A 20,084-nucleotide genomic window follows, 5' to 3' on the forward strand; every position below is an offset into this window, starting at 1 on the left:
GGAGGAGGGGGGATGGGGAGAAGGCATGTCAAGGAACTTCACCTTGGTCTGGAGGAGGGGGGTAGGGGAGAAGGCATGTCAAGGAACTTCACCTTGGTCTGGAGGAGGGGGGTAGGGGAGAAGGCATGTCAAGGAACTTCACCTTGGTCTGGAGGAGGGGGGTAGGGGAGAAGGCATGTCAAGGAACTTCACCTTGGTCTGGAGGAGGGGGGATGGGGAGAAGGCATGTCAAGGAACTTCACCTTGGTCTGGAGGAGGGGGGTAGGGGAGAAGGCATGTCAAGGAACTTCACCTTGGTCTGGAGGAGGGGGGTAGGGGAGAAGGCATGTCAAGGAACTTCACCTTGGTCTGGAGGAGGGGGGTAGGGGAGAAGGCATGTCAAGGAACCTTGGTCTTCAAAGGAAGACATGGTGCAGTAAGAGTGTCTGTGCCTTCAGAAAGTTTTCACACCCGTTGACTTTTTCCACATGTTGTGTTACAGCCTGAATTTAAAATGGATTAAATTGAGTAGTTATTTTTATCACTGGCTAGAATTGTTATTTATTTATAAAAAGCTGAAATGTCTTGTCAATAAGTCCTCTGTAGCTCAGCTGGTAGAGCACAGCGCTTGTAACGCCAAGGTAGTGGGTTCGATCCCCGGGACCACCCATACACAAAAATGTATGCACGCACGACTGTAAGTCGCTTTGGATAAAAGCGTCTGCTAAATGGCATATTATATTATTATTATATTTTATTATAAGTATTCAACCTCTTTGTTATAGCAAGCCTAAATTAGTTCAGGAGTAAAAATGTGCTTAACAAGGTCTTCCATCTTTTTAGGTAGAAAACGTGAAGACTGGCTATGGTCATCAGCGAGGAGCTGAGAGATAAATGATATGGATTTCATGTCTCATTGACAATTCTAGCAAGCACTGGTTATGCAACAAACCTACTGAACCACTTAATAATAATAATATGCCATTTAGCAGACGCTTTTATCCAAAGCGACTTACAGTCATGCGTGCATACATTTTTTGTGTATGGGTGGTCCCGGGGATCGAACCCACTACCTTGGCGTTACAAGCGCCGTGCTCTACCAGCTGAGCTACAGAGGACCACACTCCTCACAAGCTACAAGTGCTGATGCACTACAACCTCTGGAGCAACACTCAATCCACTCCTGAGATGGAGACTTATCCCGTCCACCCATTCATTTAATTCTGACAGGTATCACGAGATTATTTATTTGAAGAGACATTTTGAAGTACACACATTGTAGTTGACTTATAGAAAATCAGTACTTGATTTAACAGAAGGCTTTTCTGGTGAAGGTTAAATAGCTGGAGTAAAATGTAACAGTCCTATAGTATTTCTTACAGTATACTGCATGTAGAGCTATAGAATGTCTTTGAAAAAGCTGTGCATAAGGTTAAGGCATATTGTCTTGCAAAATGTCAAGTATTTTTAAGGCTCATGATTATATATACCCGTCCGGCTCAGTTGGTAGAGCATTGCACTTGCAACGCCAGGGATGTGGATTCGATTCCCATGGGGGACCAGTACAAATGAAAATGTATGCACTCGCTACTGTAAGTCGCTCTGGATAAGAGCGTCTGCTAAATGACTAAAATGTAAATGTAATAAGTTGCACTACCTCATCTCTGTACCCCACAATTATCTGTAAGGTCCTCAGTCGAGCAGTGAATTTCAAACACAGATTCAACCACAAAAACTAGGGAGGTTTTCCAATGCCTCACAAAGAAGGGCAGATGAGTACAGTGGGGGAAAAAAGTATTTATCAGCCACCAATTGTGCAAGTTCTTCCACTTAAATTGATGAGAGAGGCCTGTAATTTTCATCATAGGTACACGTCAACTATGACAGACAAATTGAGAAAAAGAAATCCAGAAAATCACATTGTAGGATTTTTTATGAATTTATTTGCAAATTATGGTGGAAAATAAGTATTTGGTCACCTACAAACAAGCAAGATTTCTGGCTCTCACAGACCTGTAACTTCTTCTTTAAGAGGCTCCTCTGTCCTCCACTCGTTACCTGTATTAATGGCACCTGTTTGAACTTGTTATCAGTATAAAAGACACCTGTCCACAACCTCAAACAGTCACACTCCAAACTCCACTATGGCCAAGACCAAAGAGCTGTCAAAGGACACCAGAAACAAAATTGTAGACCTGCACCAGGCTGGGAAGACTGAATCTGCAATAGGTAAGCAGCTTGGTTTGAAGAAATCAACTGTGGAAGCAATTATTAGGAAATGGAAGACATACAAGACCACTGATAATCTCCCTCGATCTGGGGCTCCACGCAAGATCTCACCCCGTGGGGTCAAAATGATCTCAAGAACGGTGAGCAAAAATCCCAGAACCACACGGGGGGACCTAGTGAATGACCTGCAGCGAGCTGGGACCAAAGTAACAAAGCCTACCATCAGTAACACACTACGCCGCCAGGGACTCAAATCCTGCAGTGCCAGACGTGTCCCCCTGCTTAAGCCAGTACATGTCCAGGCCTGTCTGAAGTTTGCTAGAGTGCATTTGGATGATCCAGAAGAGGATTGGGAGAATGTCAGATGGTCAGATGAAACCAAAATAGAACTTTTTGGTAAAAACTCAACTTGTCGTGTTTGGAGGACAAAGAATGCTGAGTTGCATCCAAAGAACACCATACCTACTGTGAAGCATGGGGGTGGAAACATCATGCTTTGGGGCTGTTTTTCTGCAAAGGGACCAGGACGACTGATCCGTGTAAAGGAAAGAATGAATGGGGCCATGTATCGTGAGATTTTGAGTGAAAACCTCCTTCCATCAGCAAGGGCATTGAAGATGAAACGTGGCTGGGTCTTTCAGCATGACAATGATCCCAAACACACCGCCCGGCAAACGAAGGAGTGGCTTCGTAAGAAGCATTTCAAGGTCCTGGAGTGGCCTAGCCAGTCTCCAGATCTCAACCCCATAGAACATCTTTGGAGGGAGTTGAAAGTCCGTGTTGCCCAGCGACAGCCCCAAAACATCACTGCTCTAGAGGAGATCTGCATGGAGGAATGGGCCAAAATACCAGCAACAGTGTGTGAAAACCTTGTGAAGACTTACAGAAAACGTTTGACCTGTGTCATTGCCAACAAAGGGTATATAACAAAGTATTGACAAACTTTTGTTATTGACCAAATACTTATTTTCCACCATAATTTGCAAATAAATTCATTAAAAATCCTACAATGTGATTTTCTTGATATTTTTCTTTCTAATTTTGTCTGTCATAGTTGACGTGTACCTTTGATGAAAATTACAGGCCTCTCTCATCTTTTTAAGTGGGAGAACTTGCACAATTGGTGGCTGACTAAATACATATTTTCCCCACTGTAGGTAGATGGGTAAAAATAAAAAACAGACACTGAATATCCCTTTCAACATGGTGAAGTTATTCATTGCACTTTGGATGGTGTGTTAATACACCCAGTCACTACAAAGATACAGGCGTCCTTCCCAACTCAGTTGCCGGAGAGGAAGGAAACTGCTCAGGGATTTTACCATGAGGCCAATGGTGACTTTAAAATAGCTACAGTGTTTAATGGCGTGATGGGAGGGGATTAAATTATCTGGCCCACGTTACCCCGGTGGGAGGAGTTTGCCGTGGCTGAAAAGTGGCCGGGATGCCTCTGGGGCATGAGCCAGGTACGCCTTTAAAAGCAGATGAAATTGACTCAAAACAAAGTGATCTTGGTCAAGCATGCAGAGTAATGATTTAGGATTCTGAGTTTTCATATGCATAGGCCTAAGTGTTTGGTCTTGATAAAATCCCCATATGTGCTTCAGCTGCCTTCCAAGTGTTTGAAAATTCAAACATTTTATGGGAAAACATGTTGTAGGCCTATGTTCATGAAATATGCACCATGCTGCCTTGTTGACAATATGATCCGGCATTTGAAATGTGCGTTCAGTCTAATCGAACTCCCTGAATATCCAGCAGGTGCGAGCGTTTAGTAATTAGAAAAAAGTCCGGAACTAAGGATATTTATAGGGACGTGACCGACAGTCTGTACTTCCTTTCTACTGAGTCCACAAACAATCCGCGGTGGTGAGTATGCCTAGGCCACGGGTGTTATGTGAATTTGTTGCGCAATTTTATACCTATAACAACAGGTCGGCGATTAACTTTTAAAAAGTTAGTGCCTAACATTTCTACTTGCATCTGGTCTTTTACAGGCTATACCAAATGCAATCCAAAAGGGTTTAGCAACAGAATTGCTTATGTATGTGCACGCTAGACAAACATCTGCAATCTGTGTTTGGCGCCCAGTTTCTAGACCGATATATAAGTAAAACAATAACCTAAATGCAATTGAGCCTTTTTTACCGACCTGTGTCTACAGCCTGGTCTCATGGACTAGATGTAACATAGTAAAAGTAAGTCCGGGACACTGTAGTGTAGTATGTTATGTTTGGTACTGTTACATAAGACCGACCGTTACTTAAGCCAAAACCAAAATAGTTAATGTTTGGGGTGGGCGTATAACGCTGACGACTTTAACATTTTGGGTAATAAGCAACTTCAACTACTTTCTACTTTGGACATACTTAGTTTCTTGTCTAACCTTAACCCCTAATGCTTAGCTAACATTATGTAGGCTATCTAGCTAACGTTGGCCACAACAAATTGGAATTTGTAAGATGTTCATTAGGCAAGTTTGTAACATATCGTACGAAATGGATGACTGACATCCACAAATGTAATACATACCATACGAAATGTAACATTTACTTAATGGAGTGTCTTGGGTTTACATACAGAATAATATGAAATGCTCTGACACCAGGTTGGTGCCCGTTTGGGGATGCTTCTGCCTGTATATCAGTGGATGGACAGTTCTGATAAGGATGTTTTGCATCCCCCAGGAAATAATTTCAGATGTTATTGTTAAGTACCACCTCCCCCGGTAGATGTTTATTTTATTAGCTAACCAATTTCCTAACCTTAACCTAATTCTCTTTACCTTATAGTTAAAGTCAATTGACAATCTGTATCCCAGCTAGACAACCTCTAGGCAGTGCAGTAGGGAGGTCTTCCCAGGAGGAATACAGAGTCATAACTGACTTGGTTTATTTTTCTCCTTTAGTCATGGTTCTTCCTGGGCTTCAGGTTTGGAGATGGATACTCTTTGCCTGCATTCACTGGATTTGTGTCTGTCAAGAAACTGCAGGACCGTAAGTAAATCTGCAGTCACTGAAGTTAGAAATTAGTTATCACACTTAAGTCTCTCGTCTTGGTTTAACGCTCTCTCTGTCGGAGCAGATTTAGAGCAATTTTTCGTTGACCTTTTCTGCAGATCTTTATCTCCACAGTATTTTTCACCTAGGTTTGTGTTTAGAGGTATCATCTCATTAGGTAGTGATTTTCCTGTGTTCTCTGTAGGGTTTATATGGTAGCCATTCCTGCAGTGATCCAGGCAGGCTCAGAGGCCAAGCTTTGTGCCAACCTTCTGCAGCCCAACGAGACCCTGGTCATGACCATATCTCTGATGGCCGACGGGCAGAACAAAATACTTCTCCACAAGAGTTCTGACCAAGAGTTTCATCGCTGCTTCCAGTTTCAGGTCAGCCCAGCACTGGTGGACATCCACAACCATTCCAATAAGAGTGGACTGGACTTCTCAGCTTTGAATCTCTTAGTGTCATGGTGCAATGCCAGCTTATTTTATGGGAAATATCAATGTGGTGGCCTACCAGAACCTTTCTGGGATTCAGGCTCAAATTTGTACCAGGTTTTGATTGAATGCTACTATATACTATCTAGACAATTGATATATGACACTTCTCCAAAGCAACTTCCAATAAGGGGAGTGCATAATGTGATCCCTGCAGGAGTTAAACGCTCTACCTTGAAGTTGCTAGTGGCACGCTCTTACCAACTGGGCCACACGGCACCACATCTTAATGTCCTATGTTGTTGGTCCATTAGTTCACCAGTGTTGCGCTCTTCCTCCCTGACAGGCCCCTCATGTGAAGAGTGACAAAGTGCAAAACTTCAAGGTGGAGGTTCGAGGTGACACGTTTCTATCAACAGAGGAGAGGAAGGTCATGATCAAACCCTACAGCCCCATGACATTCATCCAAACGGACAAACCAATCTATAACCCAGGACAAACAGGTGATGTTAGAGCCAGTACACCTTTAGTCTGGTTTGAAGTGATTGGAAGGTATTGGGAACTTCAGAAGATCATCAGGCAATAGTTGTATGATCTTCTGTGTAGAAAAGAACACATCATTGTTAATGATCTTCCCCCAGTCGGATTTGGTGCCTGGTCCTGTCCACTCTGTTCTAACAAGTCATGCGTGGCTTATGAACATTGGAGAGGGAAACGGACGCCTGAAAAGCTTCATTCAGGAATGGGGTGCAGATACAGGAAAAAACCCACTGTGGGGTCACTCAGGATATGTACACTGGAACGGAGTTTGAACCGACATGCCACATGTTACGAGATGTTCCTCTCATGGACATAATTGGATAGTGTAAATATATTCAGAACTCGCAGTGCAGTTTTCCTTCATCTGCAATTGATTGAATTGGGGCCTTAGTATCAACAGTGTAAAATATTATCCAGAGTAGCTGTGACAAGTTCTGCTTACTTCACCAGTTTCCCTGTTTTTCCAGAAATGCCGTGTGAAAGATTCCTGGAATCAGGATGGGAATCCTCCAACCAGGATTTCTGGAAACCTTGGAATTTTCAGTTGTCCGACATGATGCTTCTAAAATTCTCATTTTCTTGTCATCTGCTTTTTACAGTGCATTTTAGAGTCGTCACCTTGGATACCAATTTTAGCCCTGTCAATCAGCTGGTGAGTGTTGCAAATGTAATATTGAAAACAGTCCTTCAGATCGGTGTCTACTATTTCAAACCAAAATACGGATACAGAAGTATCACAACTGTGATGGGCATAGCAATCAAGTATTATGTAACACAAGGTACAGCAATCAACCAGTCAGGACATGGGGTTTCCATTCATATAGGTCAGATTGGAATGTATGGGATCATCTTTTCCTGAGACTGAATTCATGTACTAAATTGACATTAGTCCCACTAAGCCAATCACCTGTCTAGTTCCTATAGTTGTAGACCGTTATGCTCCTGATGTTTTGGAGTTATTCATGAACCCATCTCTTGTCTTTGCCCTTCACAGTACAACATTGTGGAACTTGAGGTAAGACCCTTACAAGTCTAACTTTATGATGACTGCCACTGTAAATACTGCAACATTAGGACTCCACCCGCTAGCTAGGGCGTCATTAATTTCCACCTACTGTAGAGGTTAGCTAAATACTTCCAATCAGCTTTGTGTGTTCTGGGCCCCCTTCAGTAGGCTAATGTTGCAGATGGAAATGTAATGAAAAGAGCTGACTCTTGTATACTGTTATCTTGTTCTATGAACCAACAGGATGTTAATCAGAACAGGATTGGACAGTGGCTCAACACTACATCCAGTGGCAACATTTTGCAGCTTTCTCACCCCCTGAACTCTGAAGCACCTGTAGGATCCTATGCCATTGTGGTGTGGATTGGTCAAGACAAAATATACCAGAACTTCAAGGTAGAAAAGTATGGTAGGTTGAGCTTTTTTCTTTTACCTGTCATGCTAGGTAATGTTATGGCTCTGGCAGTTGAATCAATGCATCACAATCCTGGAACATTCTAGAGTTGACTGCTGTTTTTTATCTGTAGTCCTGCCAAAGTTTGAGATCAAAATGAACCTCACCGACGAGATCAGCATTGTTCAACAAGAGTATGAAGTGGAAGTGTGTGCCAAGTGAGTAAACGCTAACGGAGATTTCAATGCACTGTAGTTACAAGGTGATGTGTAACTCCACTAAATGTAATTATCTAATAATCGCATTACGCTAATGCAGACCTGGGTTCTAATAAGTAATTTTAATACTTTGAAATGTGAAAGATTTTAAGTATTTGGTTATTCTTTCTTTGAAAATACAAGTATTTGAAGGTATTTGGATAAACACTTGGAAAGTATTGGCATGTATTTGAAAATAATATTATATTAATAATGATTTAAAATACAAAATACTTCAATATGCATGTAAGCTACTTGAACCCAGGTCTTCACTAATGACACATGCTAATTGAAGACCTACAATGCTACTGCTCAATGTCCTGAACTGCTGCTATTAATCCCTGACACTTCAAACGTTTGCTACAGTGGCATTTACATGAACAGCTGGTTCTGTATTCATAAAGCATCTCAGATTAGGATTGCTGCTCTAGGATCCGGTCCCCCCCATGACATGTGACCTTGTTCATTATGATCCAAAAGTTCAAACTGATCCCTTTCTGAGAGTCTTTATGAATGTGGGTCCAGATTTGTTGAACACTTGACTTAAGCCTACAGGTATGCACAAACCTTTGTCTCGTATTAGGTTTTTAATATGGTGATTGTCGACGTAGGAAATTGTTTGATTCTTTTGTCTTATGAATTGAAATCAGGTACACGTATGGACAGCCTGTACCTGGTAAAGCAGGGTTAAAGTTGTGCCGACTCTTGGGGGACAATGTAGTAATACCGATAACAATTGATGAGAAACATCCACAAGGAGTTCCTGATTACACACCTCCCTGCCACAAAGAGTCAATAGAGGTCTGGATGCTTTCATAAAACCATCATTAGTAGGACTGTTTATACCAACATATTACATTTGAATTTATTTAACTTGGTTCTTAATGTTTGATTGAATTAATTTAAATCTGTTCTCAGTGTGTTTGGTTCTGCTTGCTTTTCCCAGATGGACCCAACTGGCTGTGCTTCCTATGTCTTCAACATGGCAATTTTCACAAAGAATTTAGGAGAGAAATTGCTGGGAGACGTGTTTAGTTTCCATGCAGAAGTACAGGAGGAGGGGACAGGTTAGTATTATCACAATCATTGGTAACATTGCTGTCAAATGATGTGTTTTATTGAGTAAATGACATGCAATAACTAGTGCATGTTTCATTAGATCAGGGTTTCCCAAACTCTGTCCTGGGGCCCACCCTGGGTGCACGTTTTGGTTTTTGCCCTAGCACTACACAGCTGACTCAAATAACCAACTCATCATGACGCTTTGATTATTTGAATCAGCTGTAGTGCTATGGCAAAAACCCTAAACCTGCACCCACGGGGGACCCGGGGACTGAGTTGGAGGAACTCTGCGTTAGATCATGAAGATTGGCAAGAATGAGCTGTTTGACCTTTGGTGCTACAGTGTTGTTTTATAGAATGCTGTTTTATTGTCGTCTGTTTATAATATCCTGCTGTACTGACATTCAGTTTCTGCGTTTTGAACTGCCATTGTGCATTGTGTTGGCTCTGGTAATTGTGAAATATACCATCCTATTTATTTTCCTTTGACAGGTATTACACGGTCAGAGGAAAAACGCATAGCGCTCTCCTATGTGATTGGGGAACTCTCATTTGTCGACACGCCCCAAATCTATGAGCATGGATCAATTATTGAGGGCAAGGTAAGTCCAAATACAGTGTTTCTGTTGCATTGTGGAGGCCATTTGTTCTTTGCCCTGCTTGCTGAACTACCAGTATGTGTTAGTTAATGACATGTAGCGTCACTTCATTCATACAACTCCCCCCTTTTTCCTCAGATATATGCTGTTCACTTCAACAACACCCATCTCTGACATGTTAGTCTACCTGTTGGAGGAGAAGGGCTGGTCCTCATATCTACAACTACAGAACCTAACCACGGACAGTCGTGGTATTGCCAGGTTCTCCCTAAACACAACCAGTATGCCCAAAGAGAATATTAACCTCATAGTAAGTATGATTCCTTCTAGGTTTTGACAGCCTCTTTATGCTCAAGACCAACTCAGCCCTTGATCCTACGCCACAGTTTCCCTAACTGTCCTGGGGACCCCAAGGGGTGCATGTTTTGAATTTTGCCATAGCACTACACGGCTGATTTCAAATAACGGACTCTTTATCAAGATTTGATTAATTTGAATTAGCTGTGTAGTGCTAGGGCAAAAAACGAAATGTGCACCGCTTGGGGTCCCCAGGACAGAGTTGGGGGAAATGCTACCCTAAGGCCTATCATGGTCTTGTGGGGATCTGAGAAGATTGAATTGGTAATATTAGCATGGTGGAACTTCCACCAAGCCTATCAGAGGGTAAGGTGGATCTGTTACCATATTGCTTACATCTGTCCTCCCCTCATATCACCACTGTATGTAGAACATAGGGTCTAGGGGTTGATTTAGGATTGGTCCTTTAGACTCCTCTTGTTCCTTTACAGGTAAGTGACACCCCACAAGTGGAGTACCGAGGATACAGGGTCCCCTATTTCAACAGAGGGCGTCACGTACTCTCACTGATCCAGCCCGCTGCCCCTGACCGTAAACCCTCCAGCTCCCTGGCTATTCAGAAGATGGAGAAACCACTGGCATGTGGGGAGGAAGGGTCAATCACCATCCACTATGCCATCGTAGGGGAGACCGTCCCAAAGGGCTCTGTGGATGTCCTCTACCTGGTGAGTAGAACCCAGGAACTAGTTGACAACTTCCAAACCCAGGGTGGCTCCCAAATGGAACCATATTTCCTAGTTGCACTACTTTTGACCAGGATCATTTCAGACATTGCCCAAGCCTCGCACTTTTCAAAAGGATGTTCCTATACAACACAAACTCCTAATCATCCAGCCTAAACCTTAGTATTAGCCACCTCGATAACATAAGCCACAGCAAATTGGACTTCGTAACATATCATACATCTCGTAACCTATACGAAATGGATGGACATCCACATAACATCATACTAATTGCTGTGTCCTGGATTTGTTTACCACGGCTACCCCTTGAGTCCAGGTTGCATCATGTCCTTTCTGAGTTGATGACAACTGTTTCCCCCTTTCTCTCCAGGCCTTATCCAGAGGGGTGATAGTTCAGCATGGACACAAGAACGTTACTGTGCAGCAGGACAGTCCTGGTGAGTGAGTTTCATTAAGTGATTCTGAACGTTCTGGAAGGCGCTTGATGGCAATGTGACCTGCTCTTGCGTTGCAGTAGCTGAGGGTGAAGTCACCTTGAAGTTGGCAGTGGTTCCAGAGATGGCGCCGGTGGTTCAGCTCCTGGTGTACAGTATGCTACCCAGTGAGACTGTCATCGCCCACAGCATGAACTTCCCCACTGAGAAATGCTTCAGGAACAAGGTGTGCACATCACAAACAGTTCTCATTTTTTGTTGGTTATGAAGTGTCAATTATTTCCATGCACATAGATACTGTATCATACCTGCAGTAAAAGTGTATAATGTGTATGCCAGGTGTTGGTGGAGTTCTCCCCCTCCAATGCGGTCCCAGGGGAGGAGAACACCCTGCATCTCTCTGCCCAGCCCGGTTCCCTCTGTGGCCTCAGCGCTGTGGACCAGAGTGTTGGCATCATGGAGCCAGGGAAGAGGCTGGATGCTGATAAGGTAACAGAGCTCACTGACGTGAACAACAGTCCTACCACCATACCGACTGTTTTGGTGGTGCTGGGAATACAACCAGCCTCAGGGGAAGAACCATTGACCACAGCAGACATGGAATGGGTCTGTTCACTGTTGGTCATTTGGTGTGCTTTTATCAAAGGTAATGGGACTTATTCTCTGGCTTGAGGCCCTCTTTCTATTGACTGGAAATCACCTCACTATTGTTACATAATGAGGTAATATTCTGGGTTGTGTTCATCAGGACAATTTTCTAGACGTTTGGCAATGGGAAACAAAATGGAGGTTCTTCTTAGTCCAAGTAGTCCCTCCCTGTTTCAGTCTGTTCTGTTTGGTCCCCAAGAACGTCATTTCACTCCTTCCCATATTGTCCCATTCCAGATATTTGATTTGTTACCAGTCAAGGAGACAACCTATATTCCCTACGAGCTTGAAGATTCAGTAGCATGTTTCCGTGTAAGACCAAGGAGATCCATAATGCCGTACCCAGATGGAAAGTCTGGGGAGACAAATGATCCTTATGCAGTTTTTCAGGTAAATACTTCTGCCCTGTTCTCAACTTTTGAAGCCTCTTTATTGCTCTGGGAAGAATCAGTCACCATACCGTTACGATGTGTTCAACTTACAGGTTACATTGCTAAAATAGCCTGAGGCTAGAACACATGTACAGTGACAAATACAACTTTTAAAATAATTTGATGTCATTTTCTAGGCACTGGGACTGAAGCTGGCGACTAATCTGGATATAAGAATACCTTCCTGCCTCAGTTACCAGGGGAACCAGTACTATCGCTCCTATGGTGAGATGTCCTAACCAACCCTTATTCTCATTGCTAGAAGTCTTCAATGAATCTTGGGAAATGGATTACTAACACAGCCTGGTTAAAGGGGTCAGAACGCTGCATGCGCTCACTGTTGAGCAAAGCATTCAGTCCATTTTAACTTGAGCATGATTTGTTAGTAGCTTACAGCTTTATGGCCAGGCCTGGATCAGCGGGTCCTGGACTTGAAATGGCTATAGCTGGTAGAGTTGCCACAACACCTCCGCCACCCATACAGACGGTCCGTACATTCTTCCCTGAGACATGGATTTGGGATCTTGTGGAAGTTGGGTAAGTGCTCTGCACAGTGAGGCTAGCCTTGGGTGAAAACCCTCTTAGCTAGATTAGGGACCTGAACCTCTTTAAACTGTAGTACAGAGTAGGCCAGGTTTCTCTTAGGAAAGAGCTCCTTTTACCTCAATGGGTCTCCCTGGTTAGATAAAGCTTAAATGCATTTGAAACAGTGTTCATATAATTGGTACAGTCCTACGCCGTTCTCTATTGGACACTTGGTGGCTTTCTGTTTAAACTCTAACCTCTGTATTCCAGGGAGTCTGGATCAGCAGACGTCCCCCTGACGGTCCCAGACACCATCACCACCTGGGAGACTGAGGTCTTCTGCCTGGCCCCCAGTGGCTTTGGTCTGGCTCCTCTGGTGGAGCTCACGGTCTTCCAGCCGTTTTTCCTGGAGCTCACCCTGCCCTACTCAGTCATCCGGGGAGAGCACTTTGAGCTGAAGGCCACTGTGTTCAACTACCTCTCCAAGTGCATCATGGTACAGCACTGCATCAGGATTGTATTTTGTTTTTGTCAGACCATGTTATCTTACAAAGTGTTCCTCTTCGGCAGGTTTCTGTGACTCCGGCTCTCTCCTCAGACTACACTCTCACACCCTTGAATGACGTCCACTACTCCTCATGCTTGTGTGCCAATGGACGAAAGACCTTCAGTTGGACAATGGCACCCTCTGTCCTGGGTAAGTCTCCCGTCAACCGTTCAAACAGCAGAATGGATGTCAACCTGAGTTGTGTACTGTCACTGTGTTGGATGTTGTGTAACCTGTGGTGTCTGCCAATGTGTGTAGGGGTTTTGAACGTGTCCGTTAGTGCAGCGGCTGTCCATTCCCACACTGCGTGTGACCATGAGATTGTGAACGTACCGGAGAGAGGACGCGTTGACACAGTCACACGGAGCCTGCTGGTGACGGTATGTAGTTTGCTGCTGGGAACTAACCGTTAGGTTGCACAGATTGTCTAGTGTAACTGCCTCTTAAAAGAATCCCTCTCCTGTCCTCCAGGCTGAGGGAACAGAGAAGACCGACACCTACAACTGGTTGCTGTGTCCAACTGGTCAGTAATGAATGAATGTTCACGGTGGTTCGACGTGCTCTTCGCCATTCATCTTATCATCTTTGTGTCCACAGGAGAAGCTCTGACAGAGGAGGTGGAACTGCAACTCCCCCAGAATGTGGTGGATGGATCTGATAGAATTTCCCTCACCGTTCTGGGTAAAATAAACTATGGTTTGTTTAGAGGTGTAGTGGTGGCAAGACAACCCTTCTGCGGTGATAATGCTGCTATTTGCTTAAGAGGACCGTCTTACAGAAGTCCCTTGTTTCTCTGTAGGGGACATCCTGGGTCGGGCCCTCAACAACCTGGATGGACTGTTGCAGATGCCGTATGGGTGTGGAGAGCAGAATATGGCCCTCCTCTCCCCCAATATCTACATCCTGGAGTACCTGAGGAACACAGGGCAGCTCACCCCAGCCATCCTAGACAAGGCCACCAAGTTCCTCACTAGTGGTAGGAGTGTCCCTTTGAATCTGGCTAATATTTATTATAGACAAACTTACTGAAACAGGGCTGGATTTGTCCAGTAAAAGGTTTCTCCAGTGTGCCCTAATGACTAGGACCCTGTTGTCATGTAAATGATGGAGCTACAGTACAGATGACATCACTGACCCAACACATGGAGGGACTTCCACATGGTTTCTCACTGAAATCATTTGATCGTAGAATATTGACACTCTGTCCCAAATGGCAGCCTATTGCTTACATAGTGCACTATTTTCCTGTCTCAAGTAGTTCACTATATAGGGCAGGACTCAACCCTGTTCCTGGAGAGATACTGTCCTGTAAGGCTTCACTCAACCCTACTCTAACTGACCTTTTTTAAATAATTAGCTGGTTGATGAGTTGAATGGGGTTAATTACAACTTGGGTTGGTGTGAACCTACAGGAGGGTATCTCTCCAGGAACAGGGTTGAAGAGCCCTGATATAGAGAGCCATTTGGGGCACAAACCCAGTGACTATAAAAACCCCTTGGTCACTGTTCACTCTAAAAACCCACCGACAGGTTACCAAAGGCAGCTGAACTACAAGAATGCTGACGGTGCATACAGCACCTTTGGACAAGGCTTGGGGAACACTTGGTGAGTACTTGGCTTGTAAACAACTGTCTGTTTCAATTAAGTAGTGGCCAATCAAATGGCATCGTCTCTGGCAGGGAGACCATGGCTATGTAATGTGAAGCTCTAAGTCACTTTTATGACCATCTTATGTGGATATTATGACTGCTTTTAAATCAAGTTCTTTCTTCAGGCTGACTGCTTTTGTCTTGAGATCCTTTGGCAAAGCACGGTCTTTCATCTATATTGACCCGGCAAAAATGGAGCAATCCAAGACTTGGTTGGAAAGTCAACAAGGCAAACATGGCTGTTTCAGAATTTTGGGGAAACTCTTTAACAACAGAATGAAGGTATTTATATTGCTAATAAACTGAACGATGTTAGACGTAGTCTGTTTCGGCAGACCAGTCATAAAGTTTGATTTCAACAATTGTATCAGGCTAGATACAGTTAGTATTTTGACATTGTTTTATAGGGTGGCGTGACGGATGAAGTCACACTGACTGCTTACGTCACTGCTTCAATGCTGGAGCTCGACATGTCAGTGTCGGTAAGTAACCTCACTCCATATAAACATTGATTCTCACTCCAGCAACATTGTTACAGGCTACTAATTTAGCTTCCTGTATGAAGTCTGTATACATCTTACAGATTATACAATGTAGTGAGTTACAGGGGAATTGTTATTTCTTTGAAAGTAGCCTATGAAATGACAAAGAATGGGCTGTACCATGAACACATCTGAATGGTATAGTTCTGCTACTATTGATATTAGACTCAATATGCTACTATGAAGTGTCTCAATGTGCTGCTGTTATTCTGTGCTCCAGGATCCTGTTGTGGACCGCAGCTTGTCTTGCCTGAAGAACTCGACCAGTGATTTGTCCAACACCTACACTACTGCTCTGCTGGCCTACACCTTCGCCCTGGCAGGGGACATGGAGACACGGGCCCAGCTTCTGCAGCACCTCAACACCATCTCATTACAAGAGGGTGAGCTATATCCTGGTCCAAGATCTGTTAGTGCTGCCTTGATTGAGCTTGCCTGGACAATGGATTACTCCTAAAAGTGCAAAACCTCGGCCCGTCTGGCACTCCAGATAGGCCCAATCAAACGGCCAGTAAAAGTGTTTTTAAGAACAAATACACTTTGAACTGACTGTCAGTTGTTTTGGGCATAAAATGAATTGGGGAGGTCAGAACTTTGTATTATGCTGAATAAGCAGTCCTTATTCTGACTTGTGCGCTCTCCTCGACCCTCAGGGGGTCTCCTGCACTGGTCCCAGTCCTCCTCAGAGACCTCACCATCCCTTGAGGTGGAGACCAGCGCCTACGTTCTACTGGCGTCCCTCAGTGCCTCTCCTCTGTCTACCTCTGACCTGGGCTACGCTTCCCGCATCGTCAGGTGGCTGGTGAGGCAGCAGAACGCCTACGGAGGCTTCTCCTCCACACAGGTAGACTTCCCAAACACATTGGTCTGAAATGGCACCCTGTGCTGTGCACTAGTAGAGACATTATTACTTTGACTTCTACCAGACCACAGGCATGTGCTCTTCATGTCCAGCCTGGTGAGGCTAACTTCCACTGATACAGAGCCATGGAATTGGGAAATGGTCACTTTAGGAACTGTTCAATGTAAAAATCAACCCTTTCTGTAAAATGGGCTCTTTAATTTTGAAGTGATTTTCCTGTGGTCTGTTTAGGACACGGTGGTGGCCCTCCAGGCCCTGGCTCTCTACTCCACCAGGGTGTTCAGTAGAGGAGGAGCCAGCACAGTGACAGTACAGTCTCCCAGTGGGCATCAGTACCTCTTCTATGTGAACCAAAACAACAAGCTTCTGTACCAGGAGAGGGCGCTGCAGGACACAGAAGGGAAGTACAGCATTGAAGTGAAGGGCAGCGCTTGTGCCTCAGTGCAGGTCAGTGAATACACATCTCTCCTCCCAGTCCTGTGGCGCAAGATGTGCTTTAATATACATTATTGGGAAGGTCAAACATATAAGAAGCTTCTTCTGGCTTGATTTCTAGTTCATTAAATATTTATTGTTGCTTATAAAAGGTTTGTTTTTGGACAGGATGGTTTCCCTGACTTCCTCTTCTCTGTCCCAGGTGGCGCTCCACTACAACATCCCTACTCCTACCAAAAGCACAACGCTCAGTATCCAGGTGACTCCAGAGGTAGACTGCAACACCAAGTCTTTGCGACCCAGAGTCACGCTGAAACTCCAGTGTCAGTAAGAATGAAGGACCTGTTTTGTCTTCACAGCATTCTTTTAAATGTTGACACTTCAGTGTTATTTTGGAGCGTGTCTTACAGAATGATTTGACCCAAATGAATTGTTATTGACCTTCCAGTTGATACCTAAGCTTGGATAAGTAACAATAAGATGATGTATCTGGCAGCCTGGTGTTTATGGCTAAAATAATCCAAGTTGCGTGAAGTTGTTGTGCACTCTCCTCAAACAATAGCATGGTATTTTGTCACTGTAATAGCTACTATAAATTGGACAGTGCAGTCAGATTAACAATAATTTAAAGCTTTCTGCCCAGATAAGACATGTCTGTCCTGGAAAGTTACTTACAACGTCATTCTAGTCACACTAGCAACAACCGTCCCAGTATAGGGACACCGATCCTGTAGAGGTTATGGCTAAAATAACCCATGGATCCATTCATTTGATTATTACAAGCGCTTGTCAAAATCCAACTTTATCAATAATCTCTTTGTTTTCACAGATATCATGGAAAGGAGCTGACCACCAATATGATTATAGTGGATTTGAAAATGCTCTCTGGGTTTTCCCCAGATCCAGACTCTTTGGGGAGGGTGAGTTTTTGTGTGACCTTTATCCATGGAGGTCTTGCCTCATCTGTGACCCTTTCTAACACTGACTGTTTTTGTCCATGCAATATGAATGGCTTGTCTTCACAGCTGAGGGGTTCAAGTCAAGTGGATCGGGTTGATACCAAAGATGACCATGTGTTAACGTACTTGACAGAGGTGAGGTGAAAACCACCCATCAGTTTGAAATGGTCCACATAGCACTCTGCAATATAATGGGTGTCATTTCAAAATAATATATATTGATGTACTGGTGACATGTCAGCAAAGCTGAACTGTAACTTCTGCTTAGATCATTTAATGACCAATATGTGTGTTTTTCTCCCAACAGTTAACATCACTATTTCCTTTGACCATCACCCTGGACATCATACAGGAGCTCCCAGTACAGAATCTAAAGCCAGCGGTGGTCAAGATCTACGACTACTACCAGCCAAGCAAGTTGATTTACTAACCCGCCCCAAAACCTCCTTTTCCATGGTTTAACATTTTTGGTCAACTTGTGTTCATTTACTGAGACTAACATGTCTTATGGTTACAGGTGACCAGGCTGAGACAGAATATGTCTTCCCTTGCAAGTAGGAGTTCCAAGCTGGTGAGCTATTTTAAATCTAGAATAATTGGTGATGAATAATTGTTTTCTAGCTGACCCATAAACTATACATGTAATATAAATGATTTGGGAGCCTATATTCTTTAATCTAATTGCTGGTCTGTTACATTTAATTTATTTGCTCTTCTGCAGATGTAAGATGACATTGAGGTCACACCTGCAACCCTTCAGACCTCTTTCAAGTGCTGAAGTAAATGATGAAACTGGAAATAAAGTTTTTCATTATAACCCTTTTCTGGAGTGTTTGTTTTAAAGATTGTCACACTGATAAGCAGTGAGTGCTGAGGTGAATATTGTAAGGCAGTGGTTCTACTACTGGAGGGAACCTGGCCTTGCCACAGGGTGTACTGGGAACTCATGGACAGAGCAGAATGTCATTGGGGTTCAGTTAACAAACTATACCTCCAGAGAGCTGCTGTTAAGCAGGGTTGCCAGCTCTACAAAGGTGTAAATGTTATCGCTCAATTTTGTACACAGCTTTGGTTTCGCTCTTTATGTTCTGCAGTCTGTCATGGACCCCTGTAGGTTCTTTTATTCCTCATCAGGGAATGGGCTCAGAACATTTTACCACTAAATTATATAAACAAATCTTCCAAAGGAATGAGTCCTGTCTTTAATCTCCATTAGATGATCTCCTAATGGTGTGGACACCACAGGAAAGATGTGGTCGTACATACCTCACAAATAAATTAGATGAACAGAACCATCGACATGAGACTCACACAACGGGTGTAGCCCTGTTGACGACACGACTCCCTAAACTATATGAAAGTAATGTATGCAAACATACTGGGATTATGAACAAGAGTGCTTTGAAAAGCAGTGAGACTCATGACCAGTACAATGCCAGATGTTCTGTTTTAGTTCAGAGAAGATGTAACAAGCCCTCTTGATTGGTCAGTGCTCAGGAATTCTTAAACTATAGTGACCCAAAATATCAACGCAACATTTAAAGTGTTGGTTTCATGAGCTGAAATTAAAGATCCCAGAAATGTTCCATAAACACACCTTGCTGCTCTCATTTTGTGCACATTTGTTTACACCCCTGTTAGTGAGCATTTCTCCTTTGCCTAGATGATCTACCTGACAGGTGGGGCATATCAAGAAGCTGATTAAAGAGAATGATCATTACAGGTACACCATGTGCTTGGGGCAATAAGGCCACTCTAAAATGTGCAGTTTTGTCACTCAACACAATGTCTCAAGTTTTCAGGGAGCGTGCAATTGTCATGCTGACTGCAGGAATGTCCACACGAGCTGTTGCCAGAATTGAATGTTCATTTCTCTACCATAAGCTGTGTCTAGTCATTTTAGAGAATTTGCCAGTACGGCCAACCGGCCTCAACCACGTGTAACCACGCCAGCCCAGGAACTCTACATCCGGTGGCTTCACCTGCAGGATTGACTGAGACCAGCCACCCGAACAGCTGATGAAACTGGAGTATTTCTGTCTGTAGTAATGGCTTTTTGTGGGGGAAAAGTATGTCTGATTGGCTGGGCCTATGCCCACCCATGGCTGCGTCCCTGCCCAGTCATGTGAAATCCATAGATAAGGGCCTAATTTATTTCAACTGACTGGTTTCCTTATTTGAACTGTAAAATCGTTGTTGCATTTATATTTTTGATCAGTATATTAAAGATCAATGGATACATATCACACCCACTTCAGTGGTCACTTATGGGTAGAATGATAAAGTGCATTCTATCCAACAGCTCAAACTCCGATTAGGACTGTGACAGTCAGTTGGATCCAGTAATGCAGTGGTCAACAAACCCCCCTGTAGTCTCCTGGGGGTACTCAATCACATGTGGCGCTGAGTCCCAGGGGTGTCGTACACTCCCATTGTTAATCCCAAATGGACCTCTGGCCCCTACACATCCTAGGCATTCTGGTTGATCTGAAAGGATTACATCAGTGGT

The 20,084-nt window shown here is 43.8% G+C and overlaps 1 protein-coding gene across 1 annotated transcript; it reads left to right on the forward strand.

Moving 5' to 3' along the window:
* Positions 1–5,118: 5,118 nt before the first annotated feature.
* Positions 5,119–18,373, forward strand: LOC311115096 (alpha-2-macroglobulin-like; the record flags this gene model as incomplete). Its single annotated transcript, XM_084190304.1, is given in 37 exon segments — positions 5,119–5,204; positions 5,413–5,593; positions 5,991–6,147; positions 6,784–6,836; positions 7,179–7,199; positions 7,434–7,599; positions 7,718–7,802; positions 8,492–8,642; positions 8,788–8,908; positions 9,396–9,505; positions 9,641–9,663; positions 9,665–9,812; positions 10,291–10,524; positions 10,913–10,979; positions 11,057–11,202; positions 11,316–11,465; positions 11,862–12,014; positions 12,193–12,280; positions 12,442–12,592; positions 12,851–13,076; positions 13,151–13,277; positions 13,386–13,507; positions 13,599–13,650; positions 13,725–13,808; positions 13,927–14,103; positions 14,658–14,733; positions 14,903–15,059; positions 15,185–15,259; positions 15,540–15,702; positions 15,973–16,163; positions 16,413–16,628; positions 16,819–16,943; positions 17,446–17,536; positions 17,642–17,710; positions 17,883–17,988; positions 18,093–18,146; positions 18,297–18,373. Coding segments are annotated over 36 exon segments (4,389 nt in total). The 3' UTR covers positions 18,134–18,146; positions 18,297–18,373.
* Between the last annotated feature and the right edge of the window lie 1,711 nt (positions 18,374–20,084).

The sequence above is a fragment of the Coregonus lavaretus genome, assembly GCF_964263955.1.
Source record: "Coregonus lavaretus genome assembly, contig: HAP1_SCAFFOLD_326, whole genome shotgun sequence".
NCBI lineage: Eukaryota > Metazoa > Chordata > Actinopteri > Salmoniformes > Salmonidae > Coregonus > Coregonus lavaretus.